The sequence below is a fragment of the Eulemur rufifrons genome, chromosome 1 (assembly GCF_041146395.1).
Source record: "Eulemur rufifrons isolate Redbay chromosome 1, OSU_ERuf_1, whole genome shotgun sequence".
NCBI lineage: Eukaryota > Metazoa > Chordata > Mammalia > Primates > Lemuridae > Eulemur > Eulemur rufifrons.
Window position 1 is genome coordinate 30,660,043 of NC_090983.1, and position 22,688 is coordinate 30,682,730.

A 22,688-nucleotide genomic window follows, 5' to 3' on the forward strand; every position below is an offset into this window, starting at 1 on the left:
CCAACATACTTTTCCTTTTGCTTAAATTGTCCTCTAGAATCTGCAAGGCCAAGCTGAAGTTTGGGGATCAAATTTTCTAAGGGCAAGTGGTATTAGGTTAGATCCATCGAACAGCTTGTCTTTGTTCATGGGCTATATGGAAGCTTATCTCCTCACTCCTCTTCCCTTTGTCCCTGCCTCCTAAATGCCCTTTCCTGCTCCTGATCTGCCTATCTCTCAGAGACCACTTGTTGCACTCTAAGCTGAAACTGATGCCAGAGCCAAGCAGCATAAAGAGCTTTACAGGTGGGAAGCATTAAAGGAAGCTAACTAGCAAAAGAGGTGGACTTGAGCTCTCTAAAAGGTTATTATAATACAAAGTGAAGTAAACCCCCAGCTAAACCACACCTGAACTCCTCACAGTAGCTTCAGTTTTATTCTGTTAGCTTGAAGTCTTTTGAAGAAGCTTCAGGGACCTAGAAAAGCATTCAAGTTTTTGCCTAGGTATAACTGATCAGAACCCAAAACCTCTATCTTATTATGTCAGCCATTTAAAATGTAGATTCGACACTGAAATACCCAGTAACAGAAATTCTGAGATAATAAGACTATGGACAAACCTGGCTGTGATGTGGATATGGTCTTTGAGAGGAACCAAGACGATCCCATGCAAACCCCTTGGGTTTTGAGGAAGATGAACTATCAGATGCAGGTGTGCAACTGCCAATGGAGAGGAGTGAGGATGGCAGAGTAGCAAGTTCCAGAGACTGAACAGCCTCAAAACTTGGGTTTTGGCTTCAGGAGACAATAACATGGTAATGGTTTTGCTTTTTGAATTGGGCTTGCAAAGGCCAAATTAAAGTTCATTTTCCTTGAGCATACACACTGGCTTGGCTGGCTAAAGAGTGGGACACACTGGCCTATAGGAGAAAAAAACCAACCAGCCAGGGATTTCAAAATAGCTGTGGATGATTCACAAATGGATGGACCAATTTAGTACTTCACACAGTACTTGTGCTTGGACTCGCAGGATGCTGGAGGAAGGCCCTCATCTCAGAGTCACCTTCACCAGATAAGGAAAGCAAGGGCCATGGAGGTGAAGGAGCCAGTCTAAGAGCACACAGATGACGGAGGGCCACGTGATCTGGGCTCTTTGGAATGCATTCGTGCTGGACAGCCCCTCTCTGCAACTGGCTGGGTCATTCCCCCTCCTGAACCTCCACAGCCCTGTGAGAGAGGCCAGGAGCAGGTGACAGGAAGCACCCTGAGTTCAGTCTGAGGACAGCAGATTTCTTCCTTCCTCTACCTGAGTCACCCCTCCTCCCTGAGCCTCTCTGCTTCTTCATCTTTAAAGTTGGAATTATTCCCATTTCAGGGTGGTAATAATTGTGAGGATAAAGTTAAATAATGTGAAAGGAGCTTTTAAAAACAGCAAATGGCCAGGTGCGGTGGCTCACACCAGTAATCCTAGCACTTTGGTTTGCTGAGGAGGAATGATCACTTGAGGCCAGGAGTTCAAGACCAGCCTGAGCAAGAGCGAGACCCCGTCTTTAGAAAAAATAGAAAAATTAGCTGGGTTTGGCGGCGTGTGCCTGTAGTCCCAGCTACTTGGGAGGCTGAGGCAGGAGAATGTCTGGAGTCCAGGAGTTGGGGGTTGCAATAAGCTATGATGACACCATTGCCCTCCAGCCCCGGCAACAGAATGAGACCCTGTCTCCAAAAAAAAAAGAAAAAAAAAGCCACCAAATATCAGGTAATATTATTCCAAATAGCATTTGTGTTTCTATACTGACACTTGCCAGGTTCTGTCTAGCACTATAGTTCTTGCTTATTCTTCCTTGGGGGATGCCCTCTTCACCCCAGCAAGGTGGAGAGTTACTTCAGGTGGATGTACTGAGTTACTTCAGTCTTACTTTTATCTGCTGTCCCTCCAGTCCCTTTCATAGCACATTCTGCTTGGTCATTATTTGTTGAACTGGATCCCTTATAATAAACTACTATTGCCTTGATCAAACTTCCTTCTTTCTACTACTGTGGTACTGAGAAAATTCATGTGACTGTACCTTTTCTTTAAAAAAAAAAAAAAAGAAGAGGCACAGTGTGTGTTTACTAATAAGCTGACATTTTAATGGTACCCTTTTAACTAGTTCACTTTTGTATGAAATGTGAGCAATACAGGTTCAGATGTAAGAAAATCTCATAAATTGAGAAGAGTTGAAGAACCAAGTTTTATGAAATCGGTTTAATGCCACTGAGGGGTAAATAAGAGAAAAATAGAACAGATCTATGAACTGCTTAAGTCCACATTGAAGTGTTTTTGGTCCCTTCTAGGATTTCCTGGAGCCCTGTAGACTGTTATTCACCATTCACATATGCACATATAAAAATATACCATCTATAAATAGCCACCTGCCTTTTCAGTGAAATTAAAGATGGAAGAGTTAGAAGAGATTTTCCCAGTGTAATTATAGGGCTCAAACCTACAGCTGTTATACTACTATAATTCTACCCAGAGAATTTCTGATATCACTATTTTATTTCAAGCACATTTAAAAAATTCCATTTTTTTCTTTCATGGTAAGATGTTGTCAACAGGATGTTTATTTTTTTCTTGCCGAGATTTCTCACATACCTATTGAAAAAGATTAGGTGTTGCATGGGGTTGTTGTGTAGACTAGTTTTGTTTTATAAACTGCAGAAAATTTTCACAAGTGTTTCTGCTCCTTATCTGGGGATTAACACCAAATTCCTGCCAATGTTTTTCTTAAACTCTACACATGCCCTTTCACAAACACCCTCCCTTACATATTTTCTGCTAAGATGATGTGCCTCCTTAAGGAAAATCCCAGAGCTTCTAAAATTCTTAGGTAAAAATCCACTGCATACACTGTGGAAGGAATTAAACTGAACATTTCTATCTTTGCTTACAAAAAAGCAGGTTGCAATTTATTCATATGCTATCTTTGTTCCCTCACCAAAGACCAACACTCTTCAATCTTTGAGAGCCCTGAAAGACAAGGCAGTGCTACAGAGAGGAAGGGGACACATTTATAGAAGCAATGACACAGCTCTAATAGAAGGGTCTAAGTGTCTTCAGCAGTTAATTTGCAAGGAAAAAACCCCGTTGGGAGCCTTCCACCAACTCTAAAAGCAAACATTCTTAACAGGCGGTATTAGTATGGTGTTAAGAGAGGCATGCTTTAACCTAAAAGGTGTCATTTTATGAGCAAAAACTGAATAAACCGTCAGAGACTTAAAGTCGCTATTTTTTTCCTTCCTTGATGCCAAACTCTTCACAGGTTAAGATGACCTCACACCCATTGTGATGTTCAAAACCCAGGAGGATGTTAAAGGAAAGCTGCTTTGCACAGCATACTCACGTGGCTTCCTCCTCCTGGTGAGCCCTGTCTGTCACTGGTTTTCATTCCATGCGTTTGTAAAACACACCAGCCATGTGTGTGAGCCTGCTAATTAAAACAAAAAGAGAACCATTTCTGTAGTGCTTTAGAACTACACAAACTTTGAGCTGAAGCAGGCAAGAGAAACAGCAGCACCCAGTCTGCTGCTGGGTCCCCAGGGCTGCCAGAGAATGAAGCCACTGTATTATAAAAAGCCAGGAAATAGGCACCTGAATTATAGAAGAGAGGTGAGTGAAAAAACAAAATTCTAGTAAGGCCAGAAATTGGAAGTATTAAAATGCCTTTACCATTTCCCTGAGGAACTGTTTTAATATCAAAGTTTCTGGATAGCAAAGGCTTCCCTGTCCAATCTGATTCCAAAGTTAGCCTCGTCTACAAGAGGAAAGAATAGCTTCAGTGGCTTCAGAGGCCATCCCAGGGTCAGGCGTGGAGACTATTCCTGCCTGAGCTGCTGAGTCATTGCCTTCTGGGGAGCTGCTTGACCTTTGGGGTGCAGCGTACCTAGAAGGTAGAGTGAAGCCTTTGGTTTAGAGGGCTCCACAAGCAAGTCCTTTACTCCTATTGGGAAGCATCGACTGACTTTCCCTACCACCTGAACCCAAAGCATTTAAATATTATCAATTTGGATAAATTGCATTAGAATACAAAAATATCAATTCATTAAAAAAAAAAAGAAACACTGAATTCTTCCCAAGGCAAAATTGCTAGAAAAGCAGAAAATACCAAAAATATCTTCCAGTCCTCTTTCAGATATGGACTTCATCTCCTAAGGACAGTAAAAACATGGATCAGACAGTACATCTCTAAAAGAGATGCTTATTCTGTACCTTCAATAGGTCATCCAAGGCAGGATGGGAAAAGTCCGGGTATGTGGGGTATGTGTGGTAGGGTGTTGTGGAGGAAGGCAGGAAGCAGCAACAACAGAAAACAAAGGACAGTCAAGGCATTCATTACACTCTGTATTTTAAAAGGCAGGGGAAAAAAAGACCTCAATAATATATACCATCCTCCTCTATGGGGGACATACCCAATGGTGTCTGCCCCCACCTTCTTTCCATACTGTCTTTTCTTCTATTTGTTCTTTGCTTTGACATTACAGGAATAGTAGACCAAATAAACATTCACTTTGTATTTTTAAAAAAATTTATTTGTGATCTGTACATGTGATAAAGTGGGGCTTCATTGTAGACCTTTAAAGGCAAAACACAACAAAAATCCAAAGTAAAAATGTATAAATACAATATATATTTTCTTACAAAAATGGGAGATTTACAAAATATACATACTGCACTTGTCTCTATTTTACAAATTTCACATGCACTTAAGAGATACAACACAAAAAGATGCCAAAACCTGTGTAGTGGGAGTTTTAAAAATCTGACAGATGAGACAGTTTTGAAGGTTTAAAAAACACAAGATCAATTTTAACTTTAATGTAAAAAGCAGCTCCACACAACTGAACATACATATATAAAGTAGCTTGTACCCTTTACAGTACCCTCTATGATTGGCATTTAAAAACCATTCTGAGAAACAGGATAATGTTGCAAGATTGGAGGGCAGTGTCAAAGGTTAGCTCCCATGATTCTCTGCTCAGCTTTACACCACTATGCAAAAGAATCAGAGTTCCATTACAGAAAAAAAAGTACATGATTTAAGATTAATAAATTTAAGTCTTCCAACATATTTCAAAGAACTGTAGAATCACTTTGAAGTTTACCTTCTTTTAATGACTTTCTTTAAAAATGGGGCCCATGGTCCGGAACTTTCCTCATCGTTCACTATCATATCTGCAGATCATCTCCCCACCCACCCACTCAGAGACAGGGTCAGCATACAGAGGATGTTTTATAAACAGATTTATGGAACCAAAAATACAGGACAAAATGATTCTATAAAAAATTTAACTTTTCTTTGTCATGAGACTGAAGGCATTATGCTTTTTCTTTTATCTTGAAGGGTCCAAATTGGAGGAAAAAAATAGAAAAGAAACCTAAACATAGGCTTATAGCAAGAAAAAAAATGAAGGGAGAGAGTCCTCTGAACACTATAACAGAGCCTGTTGAATCATGTGTTCTGAATTAAATTTATTTAAAACAAACAACAAACCCCTTGCATTTCCTTTAGCCAAGTCAGAACCTCTGACAGAACGGGGTATGGAAGCATACTGCCCTTCACTTTTCCTTAAAAAGGAATGTTTATCGCAACTAAATTAACAACTAAAGGGAAACCTCAGATTTGCACTGCTTTGCCTATAAAAGTTGCTGTCTTCACAGTTATGCCTTTCCACAGGGAGACACTTTTGTTTCCTCTTTGTCTCTTATAACAAAGACAAGGGGGAAAAATGCATTCCTGTTTTGAAAAGCAACAAGTCATCACTTCTTTTCTGGGTATTAGACCAAATAAAACACCCTTCTTTCTGCCTCCTGCCTTCCCCAGAAAATGAAAAAGTAGCAGAAATACCTACTACTCGCCTCCCTGGCCTCATATCGAAATGTTATGGTCATTTCTTTTGCATCCTCGCATTAGGATTCTAGCAGGCAGGCCTCCCAAGACTCCCAAATGCTTATTTTACAAAACTTGAAAGGGGTAGGGGAGGAAAAACAGGCGGGAGGGGGCGGGGAAGGAGAGACTGTAATGTCTGACCCTGGAAATTAACCCATCTGGGCTCCAGTTTGGCCCCAGTGAAAAGAGATTATGGTTTGACCACCGCTTGACAAGGACACCGCAGGAGGTCCTCCCTCTTCCCAACAAAGAGGCAGCCACAGACAGAGCTGTACCTTTCCCCGGGCCTCCCTCACAGGAGTGAGGACAGGCCACTTGCCTTGCTGCAGGGGGATCGCTCACAGACCCAGTTCAGCCGCGGGGCTGGGAAGAACTCACAGTGGTCTCTGCTAGTCTCAAATCTTCTCGATAGGGCCCAAGCCTGCCCGTACCTTTCACGATTAACATCGTCATCATTATTAATACCATCATCCTTCAAGTCTTTGCCAGAAGTCTTTTCAACCAAAACGCCTTTCCACCCAGGCCTCCTTTCCAAATCAGCCCTCGCCCCGAATCTGCAAATAATTTTTCACTTCCAGGTCACTTCTCAGTGGAGGGGGAGAAGAGTACAGAAACAAGCCCCCCACCAGCGGTTCTTTCCCTACTGAGCCTCTCCCCCTGCAAGGGGTTAGGGGTAGGAAGGGTGGGGCAGGGGCCCGGGCTCATACCGCAGTCTCCCCCTTGCTGCTGTGGCTGAGTCTGTGGTAGAAGCGGCGCCACGACTGCAGAGTCTTACCCGACCAGATCCAGAAGCCGGTAGTGATGCCCACGATCATGGTCATCAGGTACTTGATCATGAAGACAGTGAAGTCGGGGCTCATGGGCGGGAAGTGGCCGGGCGGGCAGGGCACCGCGTAGCTCTTGCACGTCTGCAGGAGCCAGGTGCGCTCCCAGTGCTCGCGGAAGGCCTGCTCATAGAAGTAGCAGGCCAGCACGATGGTGGCCGGTACCGTGTAGAGCACGCTGAAGACGCCGATGCGCACCATGAGCTTCTCCAGCTTCTCGGTCTTGGTGCCGTCGTGCTTCATGATGGTGCGGATGCGGAAGAGAGACACGAAGCCCGCCAGCAGGAAGGACGTGCCGATGAAGAGGTAGACGAACAGAGGCGCCAGCACGAAGCCCCGCAGTGCGTCCACACTCGACAGGCCCACGTAGCACACCCCGCTGAGCAGGTCCCCGTCCACCTGGCCCATGGCCAGGATGGTGATGGTTTTGACGGCGGGCACGGCCCACGCGGCCAGGTGGAAGTACTGCGAGTTGGCCTCGATGGCCTCATGGCCCCACTTCATGCCGGCCGCCAGGAACCAAGTGAGCGACAGAATGACCCACCAGATGGAGCTGGCCATGCCGAAGAAGTAGAGCACCATGAAGAGGATGGTGCAGCCCTCCTTCTTGGTGCCCTGCGCCACCGTGCGGTAGCCATCGTCCGAGAAGCGCTCCACGCACACGGCACGGTCCTCCAGCAGGAAGCCGGCCACGTGCGCCACTGCCACCATGAAGTAGCAGCCCGACAGGAAGATGATGGGCCGCTCTGGGTAGCTGAAGCGCCGCATGTCGACCAGGTAGGTAAGCACGGTAAAGAGTGTCGAGGCGCAGCACAGCACAGACCACACGCCCACCCACAGGCGGGCGAAGCGCCTCTCCTCCTCCTTGAAGTACATGAGACCGTTGGCACGGCCCGGCTCGCACGGGGCGCCGCAGTCGCGCTCACCCAGGAAACGGTAGCCCAGGTAGGGGGGGACCTTGAGCTGGCGGGGACAAGAGAAGGGGAAAGCGGAGCGCCCCCTGCCATCTGCAGCTCCCGGGGGCAGCGCGGTGAAGGGCAGGTCCGGCAGGTAGGGCGCGGTAGGGTAGGCGGTGGGGCCGCCGCCCGGGCCCCCGGAGCCGTCGGACGTGTTCTGGCCCACGCAGATCTCGCCGGCGCCGTGCACCGGGAAGTTCTCGCAGCGCAGCCGCTCGGGCCACTGGAAGCCGAACTTGTTCATGAGTGCCTCACAGCCCTGGCGGGCGCGCTCGCACAGAGAACGGCACGGCGGTATGGCCTGATCGAGCACGGTGCACACGGGCGCGTACATGGAGCACAGGAAGAAGCGCAGCTCGGGAGAACACTGCACCTTCACCAGCGGGTAGAACTGGTGCACCTCGAGGCCCGCGTCCTCTTGGTTCGTGTGGCCCAGCAGGTTAGGCAGGATAGTCTGGTTGTAGGCGATGTCCGTGCACAACGGGATGGAGATGGGCTGGCAGAAGCCGTGGTCCGGCACCGAGATGCCCTTCTCGCCATGGTACGGCTGCGCCCCAGCGCCCGCGGACAGCGCGCCCAGCAGCGCCAGCATCAGGGCGCACAGGCCCAGGGGCGAGCGCGGAGCGGCCGCGCCGGGGCCCTGCATCGCCGGCCGCGGGTGCAACGGCGCTCTCAGCCCGAGTGCGTCGAGACGGTTGGGAGAGGCTTGGATGCCGAGAGGCGCCGCTGCGCCTGGCGCATGAGAGTCCTCCCGGTGCCTGGCCGTGGGCGGCGTGGAGCAGAGGGCGCTGCCGCGGTGTGTGTGCCTGCGCCGCGGGGGCAAGACCGCCAGCAGCGGGGGCGCCGCAACTGCCTCCGCCCAGCACTCGCGCTGCCGCTCCGGGCCCAAACTCGTCCTCCTGGGCCGGGGGCGCCGAGGGAGGCCTCCTGGCCCTCCCCGCCGAGACGTAACGGTGCGGCTTTCTCTGCCGCGAGGAGCAACAAGCGTCTCCGGTTACCCTTCAAAGTTTGCCCAAGTCTCTCGACCCCCAGAGCACAGTAATGCGCACGCCCCCTACACCAAGTCCGGCCCTCGCCCGGCGCCGCCGCCTGCTCGCCACGGCCGCCGCCTCGGCGGTGCTGCTCCGCCTTCTCGCCTAGAGGCTCCGCTCGCTGCCGCCTCCTCCACACCCCGCTCCTTCTTCAGCCCCAAAAGCTTGGCCCCAAGTTTCACCCAAACGACTGGCTCTCGCTCTGAGTCTGATCGCGGCCCTGGAGCCGAGAGCTCGGCGAGTTCGTTTTGGAAATCCAGTTATACACTGCGTCCGAAGTCCCCTGTGTCCGCGGCCTGGACCCGGCCTCTCCAGCCCCGCGCAGCCCTGGCCCGCGAGTCCCGGCACCAGCCGTCGCCTCCCGCCGGGAGGGAGCGCCGACTAACGCCTTGGAGTCGCGCTGGTGGCCAGAAGAAGCGTCGGGCTCACCCAGTTCCGGGCCGCCCCGCCCCCTCCCCTCCCCCCATTCACAAACCACTCCGGGGGCGGGCCCCCAAGTCCCCTGGCGGCCCAATGGCGGCCTTTGTTTTTTCTGTAGCCGCCTCCGGATTGGGTGGAAGTCGGAAGGGGCGGGAGAGGGCGCGGGGGAGGCGGAGTCTGCTGCGCTCTGGGCGGATTCCTGAGGGGAGGGGCAGGGGACTGGGAGGGAAAAGTTAGGAAAAACTTTTACCCTGAATTCGTTTAGGGGGGGAAAACCCTCCAGAAAGGGACTTTGCTTGAAAGATTTGTTCCTCTTCCGGGTACGCTAAAACATACATTCCTGAACAGAAGGGCGCACTCGCTGAAGGCTTTTGCGGGGAGAAGCTGAGAATAGCGCGGCGCCTCAGCTGACAGAGACATGACCCGGAGTCACATTAGCGCTGCCCGGGCTGAAAATGCTGGGTTTGACCAGGGCCTTTGGGTAGCCGGATCCTAAATGTGGGGTTTAGTACGGGGCGAGAAGGGGGTGCGCCTCGCGGATCGCTTTTCTCTCCCCAGACCCGAACAGACTACGTGAGGCCACCGTCCCCTCTCACCCCTCCCCCCAGTTGTAAAAAGGAGGAGGGGCCGCCTCGGAGGAGAAACCGGAGTCGGGCGGAGGGGGCCGACTTGAAGCGGGAGGAAGTGCAGACCCCTCGGAGGAGAGGGCCGGGAGCGGGGACGCGGGGAGCCTGGGCCCCAGGCCACCCCGCCCGCGCACGGCCGAGTCTGGGGAGCTGGTGTGGCTTTAGTGCGGTTTTAAGGAAACTAAGACAGCGCTGGGGGGAATAGTTATAAAGTAACCCGAGACCGAGTGCCCAGGAACAGTCTGTATGATTTATAGCGCGTCTTTGGTTTGCCCTGTTTTCCTTAGTTGTGCGGCGTGTGGCCTTTCGGGATCCCATCTTCGTTGCAGGGAGCAATTATTTGATCCTCCATTTAGAATCTGCGTAGAAAAGTTTAAATGCGTCTTAGAAACCAGGGCATTTGCTTATTAAAGAGTTTTCAAAACACAAAGAGGGGTTATCCTTGTTCTTGGGTAGCGTATTCTCCTTGGCAAGCGTTCTTTTGTTCTAGGTCAAATCTTGCTGCTCCGGGCACTGGCCGCTCGCTCGCGCGCGCTCTCTGATTACTCCCGGCGAGGTCGGAAGTTACCAGAGGGCTTCTCCCCTTCTCTCTGGGGTGCCAGGAATATCATGAACTCCCATGCTGGAAAGTGACATGTTGAGAAAGAAATGAAAAATCAAATCTCTCCCTCTCTCTCTCTCTCTCTCTCTCTCTCTCTGTCTCATACACACACACACACACACACACACACCAGTCCTATCTTTAAAAAACGTTATTCCTGGTTGAGCCCTCTGCCAATTCGGGGTGCTGGAGCTCTGAGGGATTTCTGATCAGGTCGAATGTTGGCAGAGGTTGCCGCCTCTGTTGCCTCCGGTGCGTCTCTTCTCTAGCAAGAAAAAACTGATTCTGAAATCGAAGATAGTTAATTGGGTTCCCTTCCGTGGGAGACTGGCTTCCTCTTTTTCTTTTATTTTCTATTACTGGAGTTTGCTGGGACTCTTTCCTTCCACTTCACAGTTCTTTGTCGTCTCCCACTTCTGTTAATGAGTCTAAAGGACAGAATCCTTCACGCCAAGGTAGGGTGTTAGACTGCTCACATCCTCCACCTGGCCCTCAGCGGGAGTCACCTTTTTCCTTCTAACCATCAGTTTCCTCCTCACACCTGGACCATTTTTTTTTTCTTTGGGGGTATCTGCCTGAAGGTAATATAAAGGATTAATGATTTTGCTTTAAAAATGTTTCATTGCTTCTTTGTATTTTTAAAAGGGCTCCCCCTCTTCTTTCTAAATTATTATTCCTATTACCTAACTTCGGGGGAGCAGTTGATCTTCCGTTAAAAGACGCTATTTAAAGACGATGCTGCTGCTTTGCTTTGTCATTTAAAGTGTGTGTGGTGGGGGGTTAGATTCCTTTTTTCTCTCCAAGAGCTTCAGGATATCCTCCTTTTCTAAATCAAATTTTCATGCTTATTCATCAGGCCACTGATCTAAGTCATCTTTGCTTATTGAAGGAGAAATAGCAAGCACTGTCATCAAATAAAATGGAAACCGACAGGATAAAAATACGGTCTCAAGTGCAACTAAAACCAGTTTAGTTGATGAGCTTCTACTTCTCATATGCCCCAGACAGCTCTGATGTTAGGCAATTGAGATAATAATTTAGAAAGAAAAAAAGAAAGCCCTTAAAAAAGTACAATGAAATATTTTAAAAACAATCCATGCATAAGATGCAGAAAACCTATCCCAGATGGAAAGTGTCACAGATGTGAATCCTCTTGCTCTGTCCCAGATGGACATGTGCAAAAAGCAGAGAAGTAAAGGCAATTTTTCAAAGAGATTATTTGTTTTTAAAGACAATTTTTAAAAAGCTCAATCCAAAATTATTCCAAAAATAATATGTCACTAGAATTTGCTGTTTGTGAGAGGGTGCTATAGCTTTCCATGCCTTGCCTGATACAGAATGCTATGATTTTAAGGAGCTAAGTAATAAAAGGGAGTAAGATCAGAAAAAGTAGTTCACAATGTAAGGGGATAAATAATCTGTTTTAGGCTCTATGACAAAAGTAGTAACATTGGTTTACATTGTGTCCAGGATCAATTTAATTTTCTCTTCCAAGCAACACCGTCCACACCCAACCCCCAAAGCCACTAACTGGTATCTTCTTTGGAGAGCCAAGGGTGGAAAATTTTGTAACTGTCTGCTGCAAAACTTCCAATTGTCCCTGCCCTTTAAAATAACAAAGGACTTTATTTCTTAACATTGTAGTCATATGGTCTCACAGAAAAGTGATGCTATTCATTGGCTCCAATTTTTCAAATGCTACTTATTTTGGCCCACTCCTAGGTTTATCTAGTTGAATTACATTCTGATGTAAGGCCAGATTTGAAAATGGCCACCTTCATGGTGCCACAGTCCTGTGGTTGTAATGAAACTCCAGCTGCAAGAATTACTCATGCAAGACCACAAAGGGCAGCTTTTAGCACATGCTTCCCTCTCTGACCTCTCTTCTACCAGGCAATTTTGGCATTATAACATTGAGGACTTGGAATTTCTATTTGCCAGGTTGCCATCAACTTGTGTTCATTTTTGTTTGGGGTGTTAGATCATTCCAAAAATGGGAACATTTTTACTCCTAAAACACTTTCAGGTGTTATGAAAGTTAGAGATGTCTAGATTGCAGACGAGGAGGACCATGCTTAGGTGTGTAGGCCCCATCCTGTAGAGATGATTTATATGGCAGATTCAGTCACTGAATCTGTTTGACCAACATTTTCCTGGTTGGTTGAGAGTTTTATTAGTTATATAACAAACTATCCCAAAACAACAAACATTTAGTATCTCACAGTTTCTGTATGTCAGACATTTGGGTGCACTTAGCTGGGCCTTCTGGCTTGGGGTCTCTCACAAGACCACAATCAAGGTGTTGGTCTAGGCTGCAATTGTCTCAAGGCTCAATTGGAGGACCACTTCCAAACTCATATGGCTGTTAGCAGGCCTCAGGTTGTCACTAGCTGTTGGCCAGAGAGATCAGTTCCTTGCCATGTGGGCCTTTCATAAGGCCACTCACAATACGGTACGTTGCTTCCCTCAGAGCAAGGGCTGAGAGAGAGAAAATGAAAAAGAAGGCCAGGCGCAGTGGCTCACACCTGTAATCCTAGCACTCTGGGAGGCCGAGGTGGGTGGATCGCTCGAGGTCAGGAGTTCGAGACCAGCCTGAGCAAGAGCAAGACCCTGTCTCTACTAAAAATAGAAAGAAATTATCTAGCCAACTAAAAATATATATAGAAAAAATTAGCCGGGCATAGTGGCGCATGCGTGTAGTCCCAGCTACTCAGGAGGCTGAGGCAGGAGGATTGCTTAAGCCCAGTAGTTTGAGGTTGCTGTGAGCTAGGCTGACGCCATGGCACTCACTCTAGCAAGACTCTGTCTCCAAAAAAAAAAAAAAAAAAAAGAAAAAAAGAAAAAGAGAAAGAGTATGTAATAGATGGCAATCAAGATGGAAGTCACAATCTTTCTGCAATCTAATCTTGGAAGTGACATCATCTCACTTTTGCCATATGCTATTCATTAGAAGCAAGTCACTAGATCTACCTACACTCAAAGGGTAGCAGGGATTATACCTTGTGAAAACCCATCGGGAGGGAGATCATTGGGAGCCATTTCAGAGGCTGCTTGCTACAAGGGATATTCATTTGTTTATTCTCAGAGTATTATGAAGATGAGGCCACGGAGAGAAGCAACTCTTGGGTCTCTGTCCTTGGGGAGTCCAGAGAAAAAGTCACAGATAAAAATACACTATTGATTGGTTATGATGCCACTTGCATCTGTTAGGGTCACAACAGAACCCTAATTCAGGCCAACCGTTTTTCCAAACACATGTCATTGGACTCAAGGGAGAAAGAATTTGAAAGAGGTTGATTAATAAAAGACCATCATCGTCAATTCTGGAAAAAACCTCCGAATACAGAGGGTAGGCCATTCTTGGGAGTCAGATCTGTATTCAAAAGACAGACCATTTGGACCGTATCTGTAGAAAGAGACTTTGGCTGTCCAGGTTATGAGATAAAAGCATGTGGGTAATTGCTACACATTCCTTCAATGCTGGTCTGTACAATACTGATGTATAGGTTGCAGAGGTGGTTGGTGCCCGACTGGTTTAGTTCTTCTTTTCACCATTGATTTCCTGTCCTGCCTCAGGCAAGTCACTTAACCTCCCCAGCTCCCCCAGCTTGTTGTGAGAATTCATTAGGTAGTATTTACAAAATGCTTTGTGATCCACAGGCAAAAAATCATCAGGGCAGGATCCTCCTTTGGTTGTATGGATGCAAATCCCAGAGATAGAATAGAGGCTGCATATTTTATAACTGGATGTTTGCTAAGATTGTATGCAATTTTTATGGTGGTATGCTGGTAAATGTTTAACCACTGACTCTCCAGGGAAAAAAAGCCCTGATTTGTACATTTGCCAATTTCCATGGTGTAAATACTGCTGTCATGGCCAATTTCAAGACAATGTGATGTCACCGAACTTGGAGTTTGGATAAGATGCACATAATCAGCTCCACAAGGCCCTAAGAGCTGGCTCTAGTACAGCACTGGGTTTATAGATCATACGCTCTTTAAATTATTTTGAGCATTAAAAATAATTATATTTCAAATATAATTACTACCATTTATAAAGAACCAAGTGCTTTTGGTACAGTATCTCTAATTTCATAAAAATCTTGTGATGTTCAAGATATAAGTTCCTTTTAACAGTAGCCAGTCTGGACTAAAACTTAGATCTATATAACATTATTCACTTCATACTGCACTGCTTCTTGATGTCTTTATGGTTAGCACCACTAATTTTTGTCCTTTTATATATCTGATCAAAAGCCACTCCAAAATTTAGAGAAGCCCCAGAATTTCTAGGCTTGGGATAACAAGCCCAGATTAGTGATGACCCCTAAACATTACACCTATACAAGTTTCAAACCAACTTGGAAGTTTCTGCTAATTTCCCAAGGAATAATTTAGTTCCCATTGCTGAAACTGCACTAGTGGGCTTCTAGATTAGGGGATGTAGGGGCTGTATTCCTGCTCACTAGAGCAGGTGGGAAACTTGGTGGTACATCAGGCTCTCCCCTAAGAGAATCTTGGTAAGCCATGACAGTCAGCAGAGGGTTAGGAGAAACTGCTGGAACCAGACTCACAGTAATGATGAAAGCTTCCAGGGAACCTTCTAGAAGATTAAAGATGGGAGTTAGAGCAGTAGAGCCCAAACCTGGCTGGTCATCAGAATCACCTGAGGAGTAAAAAAAAAAAGAAAAAAATCAGAAGCCTGAGCCCCACCTCACACATACTGAGTCAGAATCTCTGGCATGGGGCTTGGAGATTTAATTTTTAAATACTCACTGGGTGATTCTTTTGAATTAGTCAGGTTTGGGAACTGCTGACCCAGACTTGTATTCCAAAGCAGCGCGTTGTGTCACTGATTTCTTATAGGATGCCTTTAGTCTTCCATAAAGTCCTCCTTCTAGTTGATTAGCTTTTGGCCTGAAAGATGGAAATAATGAGAACTATAAGGGAGTATGGCATGTGTGGGGTGTGCGAGGGGTGTGGGTGTGTGTGTGTGTGTGTGAGAGAGAGAGAGAGAGAGAGAGGTGGTTGGATAAATGTCTGGTTGCATCGTATGATGTTGGGTCTGGGAACTTATTTATGAATCTCAACAAGGTCACAGTGGCTATTCTGAAATGTGACAGCTGCTACTCCCACAGTTGACTTGATAGCATTTCCTCAGGCTGACATTGCCATCCTTATAACCTTGTACCACATGAACCCTGACCTCAGATGACTGAGTCTGGAATAGAAGATATGACCCAGCTGCAAAGTTGTGTGGAATGAGACCTCTGTCCAACAGTTGTGCCTGCTAGATACAGAGTGGCCACCTAATCAGATCCTTTCATTTGGGGGTCTGAGTGTAAAGTGGACTGGCTGAAGCTGAGAAATATCCAGCGGGAAAGAAACGAGCAGAAACCAGGAAGCTGTGCGGCAGTGGAGTGAGTAGAGAGAGCAGTTAGATGGTGGCAACAGGAGTAGTAGAAGGAAAGACAGGAGAGTAGAGGCCTTTCATAGCAGAAAAATATGGAAGGAAGGAAGGGAGGGAGAGAGAAAGGAAGGAAGAAGAGAAGGAACACCTGTTTCAGAAGGAGAAGACAAAAAGACCAGGTACCAGGAGCTGTTTCTTGGCTCCCTTTCTCCCCTAGGTATTCTACCATCCCCATTAATGAAGCCGTCTAACTGCTTGGCTGTTGCTGGAGAGAACCTTACTTGTCATTAGTAAAATGACCGTGCTGGAGCCTGGAAAAGGCTGACTTTCTCCTGGGGGATTGGCCAACAGCTGCGAATGGCTCACGACAGAAGATCTGCGCCAGCCCAGGAGAGGCATCCATTCAGGGCTGGTGAACGAGGCTCAGCCATGCAGCCACCTCCCTCTCGCTCAATGGCTTGGATAAAGAATTTGAGAATATACCTCCGGGGACTGCAGTTGACACTGATTACCCAGGAGACCTCTGGATTTCTTAAATAAACTTCTGTCTTGTTTTAGCCAACATTATTAGGTTTTCCTGTGCCTCACAGCCAAGCCTAATCCTATTTTATCACAATGCCCGGCACATGGTAGGCACTCATCAAATGTCAGTTTCTTTTGCCACCTTTCTTTGAGAGCTCTTTTGATATTACCGTATTCTCTCTTGTATTTTAGTTATTTTGGTGCCTTGTCACCCCACCTATTTATTTGAAAGGTCCTTGAGAGTGGGAACTATGTCTTATTTTTTTCCTTTGCCTTTCACAAGGTAGACATTCAACTTGTTGTATCAAATTGTGCAATTCATCATTCAGATGAAGTTCAGTGAAAATAAAGACCTATAAATTGCAGACATACAGGATGGTGAAGGGCTAGCTAGGGACAAAAGACCTGGGAAACATGACAGACCACAAGCCAATCACTTGTCAACAAGGCACTGCTATTGTTTTTAAATTGAACATAAACTTGAGATGCATAAACTAAATTAAGTGGCATAAAGGAACCAGTATGAAGAGTAACCCAAATGAATTAGAAAGGTGATTCTCAAAGGGGAGGAAGGAGGTGGTTATAGAGAGACCTTCCTGGCCCCAGCCCTAGAGATTCTGTTTGAAAGCTTCCCGGTGAGTTCAGTGTGCACCCAGGATCCAAAGTAGCTGATGAGATGACAAGGTGAAAGTGTTTGCTCGCTTCCCTTGGAAAAAGTATATGAAGTCATTTCCATACATCTTCCCAAGTGTATGGAAGTTCGTTTTGAGATGGATGTGGTACATTTCTCTCTCCAGAGGAACAGAGGAAAGACTTCAGTTACAGCCAGGGGAATGAGAAGAATTCTTGGAGTCTTGGTCCAGCCACCAGCCCTTTGGCCTCTGGCAAGTCTGTCCACCTCATGAGGTCTGTTACCTCATCTGCAAATGGAAGAAACTGGGCTTTGTGATCTGGCCCAGCTCTGACAGCCTAGGATTCTTTCCGAGGTTCCCGGCCTAAGGTAGGACTTTTCAAGTGGGGATTTTCTTGTGTGATATGTGGAAGCCCAGTCTCTACTCCAGATTTCTGATGGCAGCTTCCTGCCTGTCTCAGCCACCGACGACGTGTGCTGAGAAGGCGGTTCGCAATACCCTGAGCGTGCCCTTACGAGCCACTTGCCCATCACTTTTCTTGCCTTTCACATTTCCACTTAGTCCCCTTTCCCTTCTCCCTTTCCCTGCCTCCTCCCTATTATTATAAATAGTACTTTAAACTCTAGAGCCAGGCTCTTCAATTAAGGTGTAGACAAAGTGGTTTGACTCCACTTGATTAAAAACTCGGTGAATGGGAGAGAATACAAACCTCAAAACATTTGCCTTTCAAAGCCAGAAGAGAGGTGGGGAGAGAAACTGTTATGTGATCTCGAATTTGCCAGATGTCAGTTTAAAGGGGCATAAAGAATTCCTAAGCCTTTGTTTACCAAATCCTTCCTTGGAACCTCAGTGAACCCAGGGCCTGTGGCTACCTTGCAGGAGAGGCCACCGAAAGGCCAAAACTGGATGGGAAGGGGCGGGGGTGGTGGCGGTCGGGAGGCATTTGAATTTTGTTTTTTCCTCTTAATTATCTGGGGCTGCCCTTGGAGATATCGGTTCTCTTTGCATTGGGAAATTAACCCTTAATCTCCACAAATGAGGGCAATCAACCCATTTACTAAATAAACACAGATCATTGCAGACTGGCTGCCCCTCTTTGTGATTTAATTTCAGAATAGCTTTACCTGAGGGAGGAGCCCAGCAGTGGCTGGGCCTTAGTAACCTGGCCGGGTCCCCAAAGGGAGGTGGCGTAATGAAGAGGTAGTTAAGAGAGGGCGTAGTACGCTAGAGACTGAAGAGGGCTTTGAGGTTTCCTTTTCACGAGTAAATCTGAGTCCTCCCTGGCTCGGGTCTTACCTTCTGAATTCATTCGGGGCCTTCCGTTGTATGGTGTTAATTTTGGCTTTGAAAGTGTGAAGCTGGTTAAAGCAACTTTTATTAGAATGCTGGCTATCAGAAGCCTCTGGGATGGGAACAGAGAAGCCTTTTATTTTTTAGCTAACTCTCTCATTAATATGTTGAGGAATCTCTCCTTGCTTTTAATTCCCTGCCTCAGTCACCAGTTATTTTGTTTATAAGTAGTCACAGAAGTTTATTTAAATCCTAGGCAGTCCCACTGCAGTGAGGTGGGTGCCAGGCACAGAACGGGTGTGCAGTGATGACTGAATGAATATGTAAGGTACAGCTCAAGCTGAAAGGGTGTCATAAAACCGCATGGCCTTTGTTCATTTAAAAAAATGTCTTTAGAGCCTACGGTTTGTCGAGCACTGCGTGAGGTGCTGGGGATGTGTGTCCCTGCCTTATGGATCTTTAGTCTTCATTAACAAATGAATCTGTTTTTCTGAGATGACCTTGAGTTGGTCTCAAAATTATAATGGGAGTTTGGCCCTGAGCTCACAGCCAGCCTATCCTGTGATTTAAAAAGCAGCGGCTGAGTTGGAGAATGGGTCAGGGATTTATTTTTCAGAAGTGACCTCAGAGTCCAGTAATTCCTTCCCCTTTTTTTTTACAGGTGAGAAAACTGAAGCCCAAGATGGAGTGAATTGTCCAAGGGCTCACAGGAAGAACTGGAACTAGAATCCACATGTTTGGGTTCCTGGGACTGTGTTTTATCCAAGAATCTTGTGCATAATGGGCCAACTTTTTCTCTGTGCTTCGTGCTCACCTCAAACTGGAAATGACTTGCGTGAGATCCAGAGTGAAAGATCTGAGTGACTGGCCTGAGCCAGGGGCTTCCAGAGTGGCTTACGCCCAGGAGCCCCATGGAAAGCTGGTGAGCTGCAGCTCTGCTTGCTGTGCATAGCCTGAGCCAACCCTTGACAGCTGGGCCTTGTCAGGAAGGGACTGGAAAGGGGTTGCTGAGACCCTGTTGGGGTCCAGCGTGACCCCAGAGGCAGGGGAGGGACTTGGCTGTCCCTGTAGGCTGTGTGAGCTGGGGAAAGGACTGTTGGCCTGTTTCTGTGGCCTCCAGCAGACTTGTGAAGAGCTGCTACCAAAACAGAGGAGTTTTGAAACCAGCCCAGGAGGCGGGAGAGGAAACATTTAGAGAAGAGATAAACAAAAGAAGCGACAGACTTCTCACTCTAGCAAACGGGGCTTTGGTTTACCTGTGAAATTTCACTCCTCCTCTTCCCCTAGCCTTAAATTTATAAAGCTAGTCCACACCTCCAAGAGATTACCCATGATTTTAAAGCCCTAGTTCCGAGGACCATATTGGTCTTGCTGTGTTTTGGCACCCAGGGTTGGTGATGTCCTGCCTTAACTCCAGCTGAACAGTTAAAACTAAGCGGCTGAGTGATTCCAGTGTCTGGTATTAGTCGTATTATTACTCTTTTTATTAACCGCTAACATTTATTGAGTGCTTACCACGGTCATGCATTGTGCTACTTCCTTTACTCTCACTCCTTGAGTCTTCATCCTCACCACACCCCTTTGAGGTGGTGGCTGTTTATTTGACCCATTTTACAGATGGGGAAACCAAGGTATAAAGAGTTCCAAGTAAGTAAAAGAACAGGGCTATGATCCCAGTTCTCTCTTTGAAGGAAAAAGCCTTGTGGGAGGGAAAGAAGAGAAGGGAAGAAATTTGGTCCTCTGCTAACAGCATGAGGGTCACCTAAACCCACATGTATCTGGTCTAGAGAAAGCCCCCAGGGGGCAGACAGACAGGCTGAGCTCCTGTTCTCTGTGGAAGCCGCAGTGAAGATGTGTTTCTATCTACCTCTTCTATAGCCAGCTGCCCAAGGCCTGGATGTTGGTGGGATGCTGGATCACTGTAAGGCATATACAATGTCCCGTTCAGAAACCGTCTCACATTTTTCTGCTGGGAGTGATAAGTAGTTTTTCCATTTATTACTCTGAGAGCTCTTAGTTTTGGTATAGTGGGAACTCCACTTTCTTCAGAGATGCAGTTTGAGAGTCATGGTTGAGAGCCCAGGTTTTGTGGATTTGAATCCTTGTTCAGTAGCTGGCTAGTTACGTGGCTTTGGACAAACAACTTCTGTGGGCCTCAGTTTCCTCATCCATAAAAAGCACCCGCCTCATAGAATTGTGAAAATCAAATGAGATAATACAATGAACTTGGCACCTGGCGTGCTGTAAATGCTCAATAAGGAGTAATTACTATTGGTAATTTAAACCGTTGTTTAAAGAGGCAATTTGGTCTAGGCAGATAGGAGCGAAAGTTTCTGGTTTCTCAGAAGGCTGCCAGCATCCTCCATGCTCAGCTGAGGGTGAAAATACTGAAGGAATGGCAGGGCTAGAGGAAAGTCCCATTTCCATCTGAATATTTCCAAAGAATTGACCAGATGGGTATTTGGAAGTTGCTGCATACCACAAGCACTGTTGAAGAGAAAGCTTTCTTTTCCAAATCTGGATGCTTACACCCCATAGAAGATATTTTGGGCATCCCATGTTTTTTTTCCAGTCATGTCCTTTTTAGGCATAGGTCTTTCAGGACCCAAAACTGTGCTAGGTATAAATAAAAGAAAAAAAAAAGTTATTTTTCATTCCTAGGCGATAGGCACATTGCGTTTATCAACATGATCATAATCTTCAGAGAAGCTGAACTTCTCATGGAAAACAGAGAAAAAATTCAAGTCCTAATGATACATTTTCCACCATGTTTAGCTTTGCTTTATATTATCGTCCTGACCATTTATTTCATTTGGGATACAAGCCAATTCAACATGCCCCACAGATCATTTTAGATTTCCAGGGCCTGTGGAACACGGCCCATTTTTGCAAGTGGAAGGGTCACAAGCAGTTATTTGCTACATGGTAAGCCCCTGGCAGGCTGCATCTGCAGCTAAACCATATTTGTGTTTTCCAGGAGGCTTTGTACTGGGTTGGTGCTTAAAAATATTTGTTGAATAAGTTGTTGTTTTCTACCTTTCTTTACTCTATGCAGTTAAACTTGGTTTAAAATCATTCTCCTCATTGCAATTTCTGAAAGCTTAAACACTGATGTTTGTGTTTATGTATGTATGTAAAATAACAATTAATTACAGGGTTGAGTCCAATCTCTCTCCCTCCCCTACTACAAGACCCCATTGCAGTGGTCCCTATACCTATGACCATGACCCCCCCATGAATAAAGTCTGCTTTACTATCTTTAAAACAAACCAAAATATACAATTCGATACAAAAATGCTGTTTTATGTTGTAGCAAGTGAAAAATGGTGGCCTTTTATGACTTCTTTTGGGCTTTGAGCACCCAAAGGCTTAGAATAGCATCTTACTGTTTAAAAAACACAGACTCTTTTGATAAACATAAAACCCTCACAATTGCCCAGAAGGTCTAATGTGTTTTTATCTGCATGTTTTAGATCCGGAAATGAAGACTTAGAGAGGCTTAATAACTTTCCCAAGATCATAGAGTGAGTAACTATTAGGGCTGCGATTTGAACCCAGGCCGTCTGGCTTCAGAACAGGTGGCACCACTTGATCACACTGTCAGGTGTCAGGTGTCAGGTGTGCATGCCCCTGGCCAACAAGCAGTTATGGTTGGAGGGATCTTAGCTCTGCTGAACTCTAGGGAGAGAAGGCTCTCTTTAAATGTTCCTGTTTCATTTTTTGGACAGCTTTAATTGTTAGAAAGTCCTTCATTATATTGAACTGAAATCTGCCTCCCAAAGGCTTCCATTGATCTTCACAGTACACATTTAATTCCTCTCCCACACAGCCGCCCTCAGATATCTGTGTGCCACCCCGCCCCCATGCCTCCTCCTCCATGCTGCTGTGGGAACACTGGAAACACCCCCTCGCAACGTTCCAGGGCCCCAAAGCAGCTGAGGCCGAGGGGAGGCTGGATGGGGCCTGGGCAGGAGGCGGAATGTTAAATCGGGCATTACTGATAGCTTCCAGGTAATGTTCAGAACAGTCGGCAAGGAATTCCCTAGGAACCAGCTAAGAATGGCTCACCACCCCTGAATTATACACTTCCCTGTAACATAGACATTGCCGTAAGACGTAATTTGTCCTGAAAGTGGTGAGTATGGTGGAATAGCAATGATTCCAGCCCTCTGATGTGTGGCTGGGTCTTCATTCCAACCTAATGGGGTTCAGTGGGAAAGGGAATCATGCACACAAACTTAGTAAGGATGAGGCCCCAAAAGACGTACAAATGGGTAGGATGGAGGGCCTGAATGCGGATTCAAAGTACCTTCTGCAGCAGGAGTGATTATGTGGTGCCTAATGGGTTTGAAATGGCAGTAGACCCTGGCTAAGTGCAAGAAGACAAATTAATACCCTGGTCTGAGCACAAAAGAAAGTTAGAAATGCAGTTTTAAAAACTTTCTGTTCTCTCCATTGATTACACTGTAGAAA

General features: G+C 46.5%; 1 protein-coding gene across 1 annotated transcript; it reads right to left on the reverse strand.

Moving 5' to 3' along the window:
• Positions 1-4,523: 4,523 nt before the first annotated feature.
• Positions 4,524-9,100, reverse strand: FZD7 (frizzled class receptor 7). The gene has a single exon (XM_069468666.1). It carries the CDS (start codon positions 8,327-8,329, stop codon positions 6,605-6,607), a length of 1,725 nt encoding a protein of 574 aa, XP_069324767.1. The 5' UTR covers positions 8,330-9,100; the 3' UTR covers positions 4,524-6,604.
• Between the last annotated feature and the right edge of the window lie 13,588 nt (positions 9,101-22,688).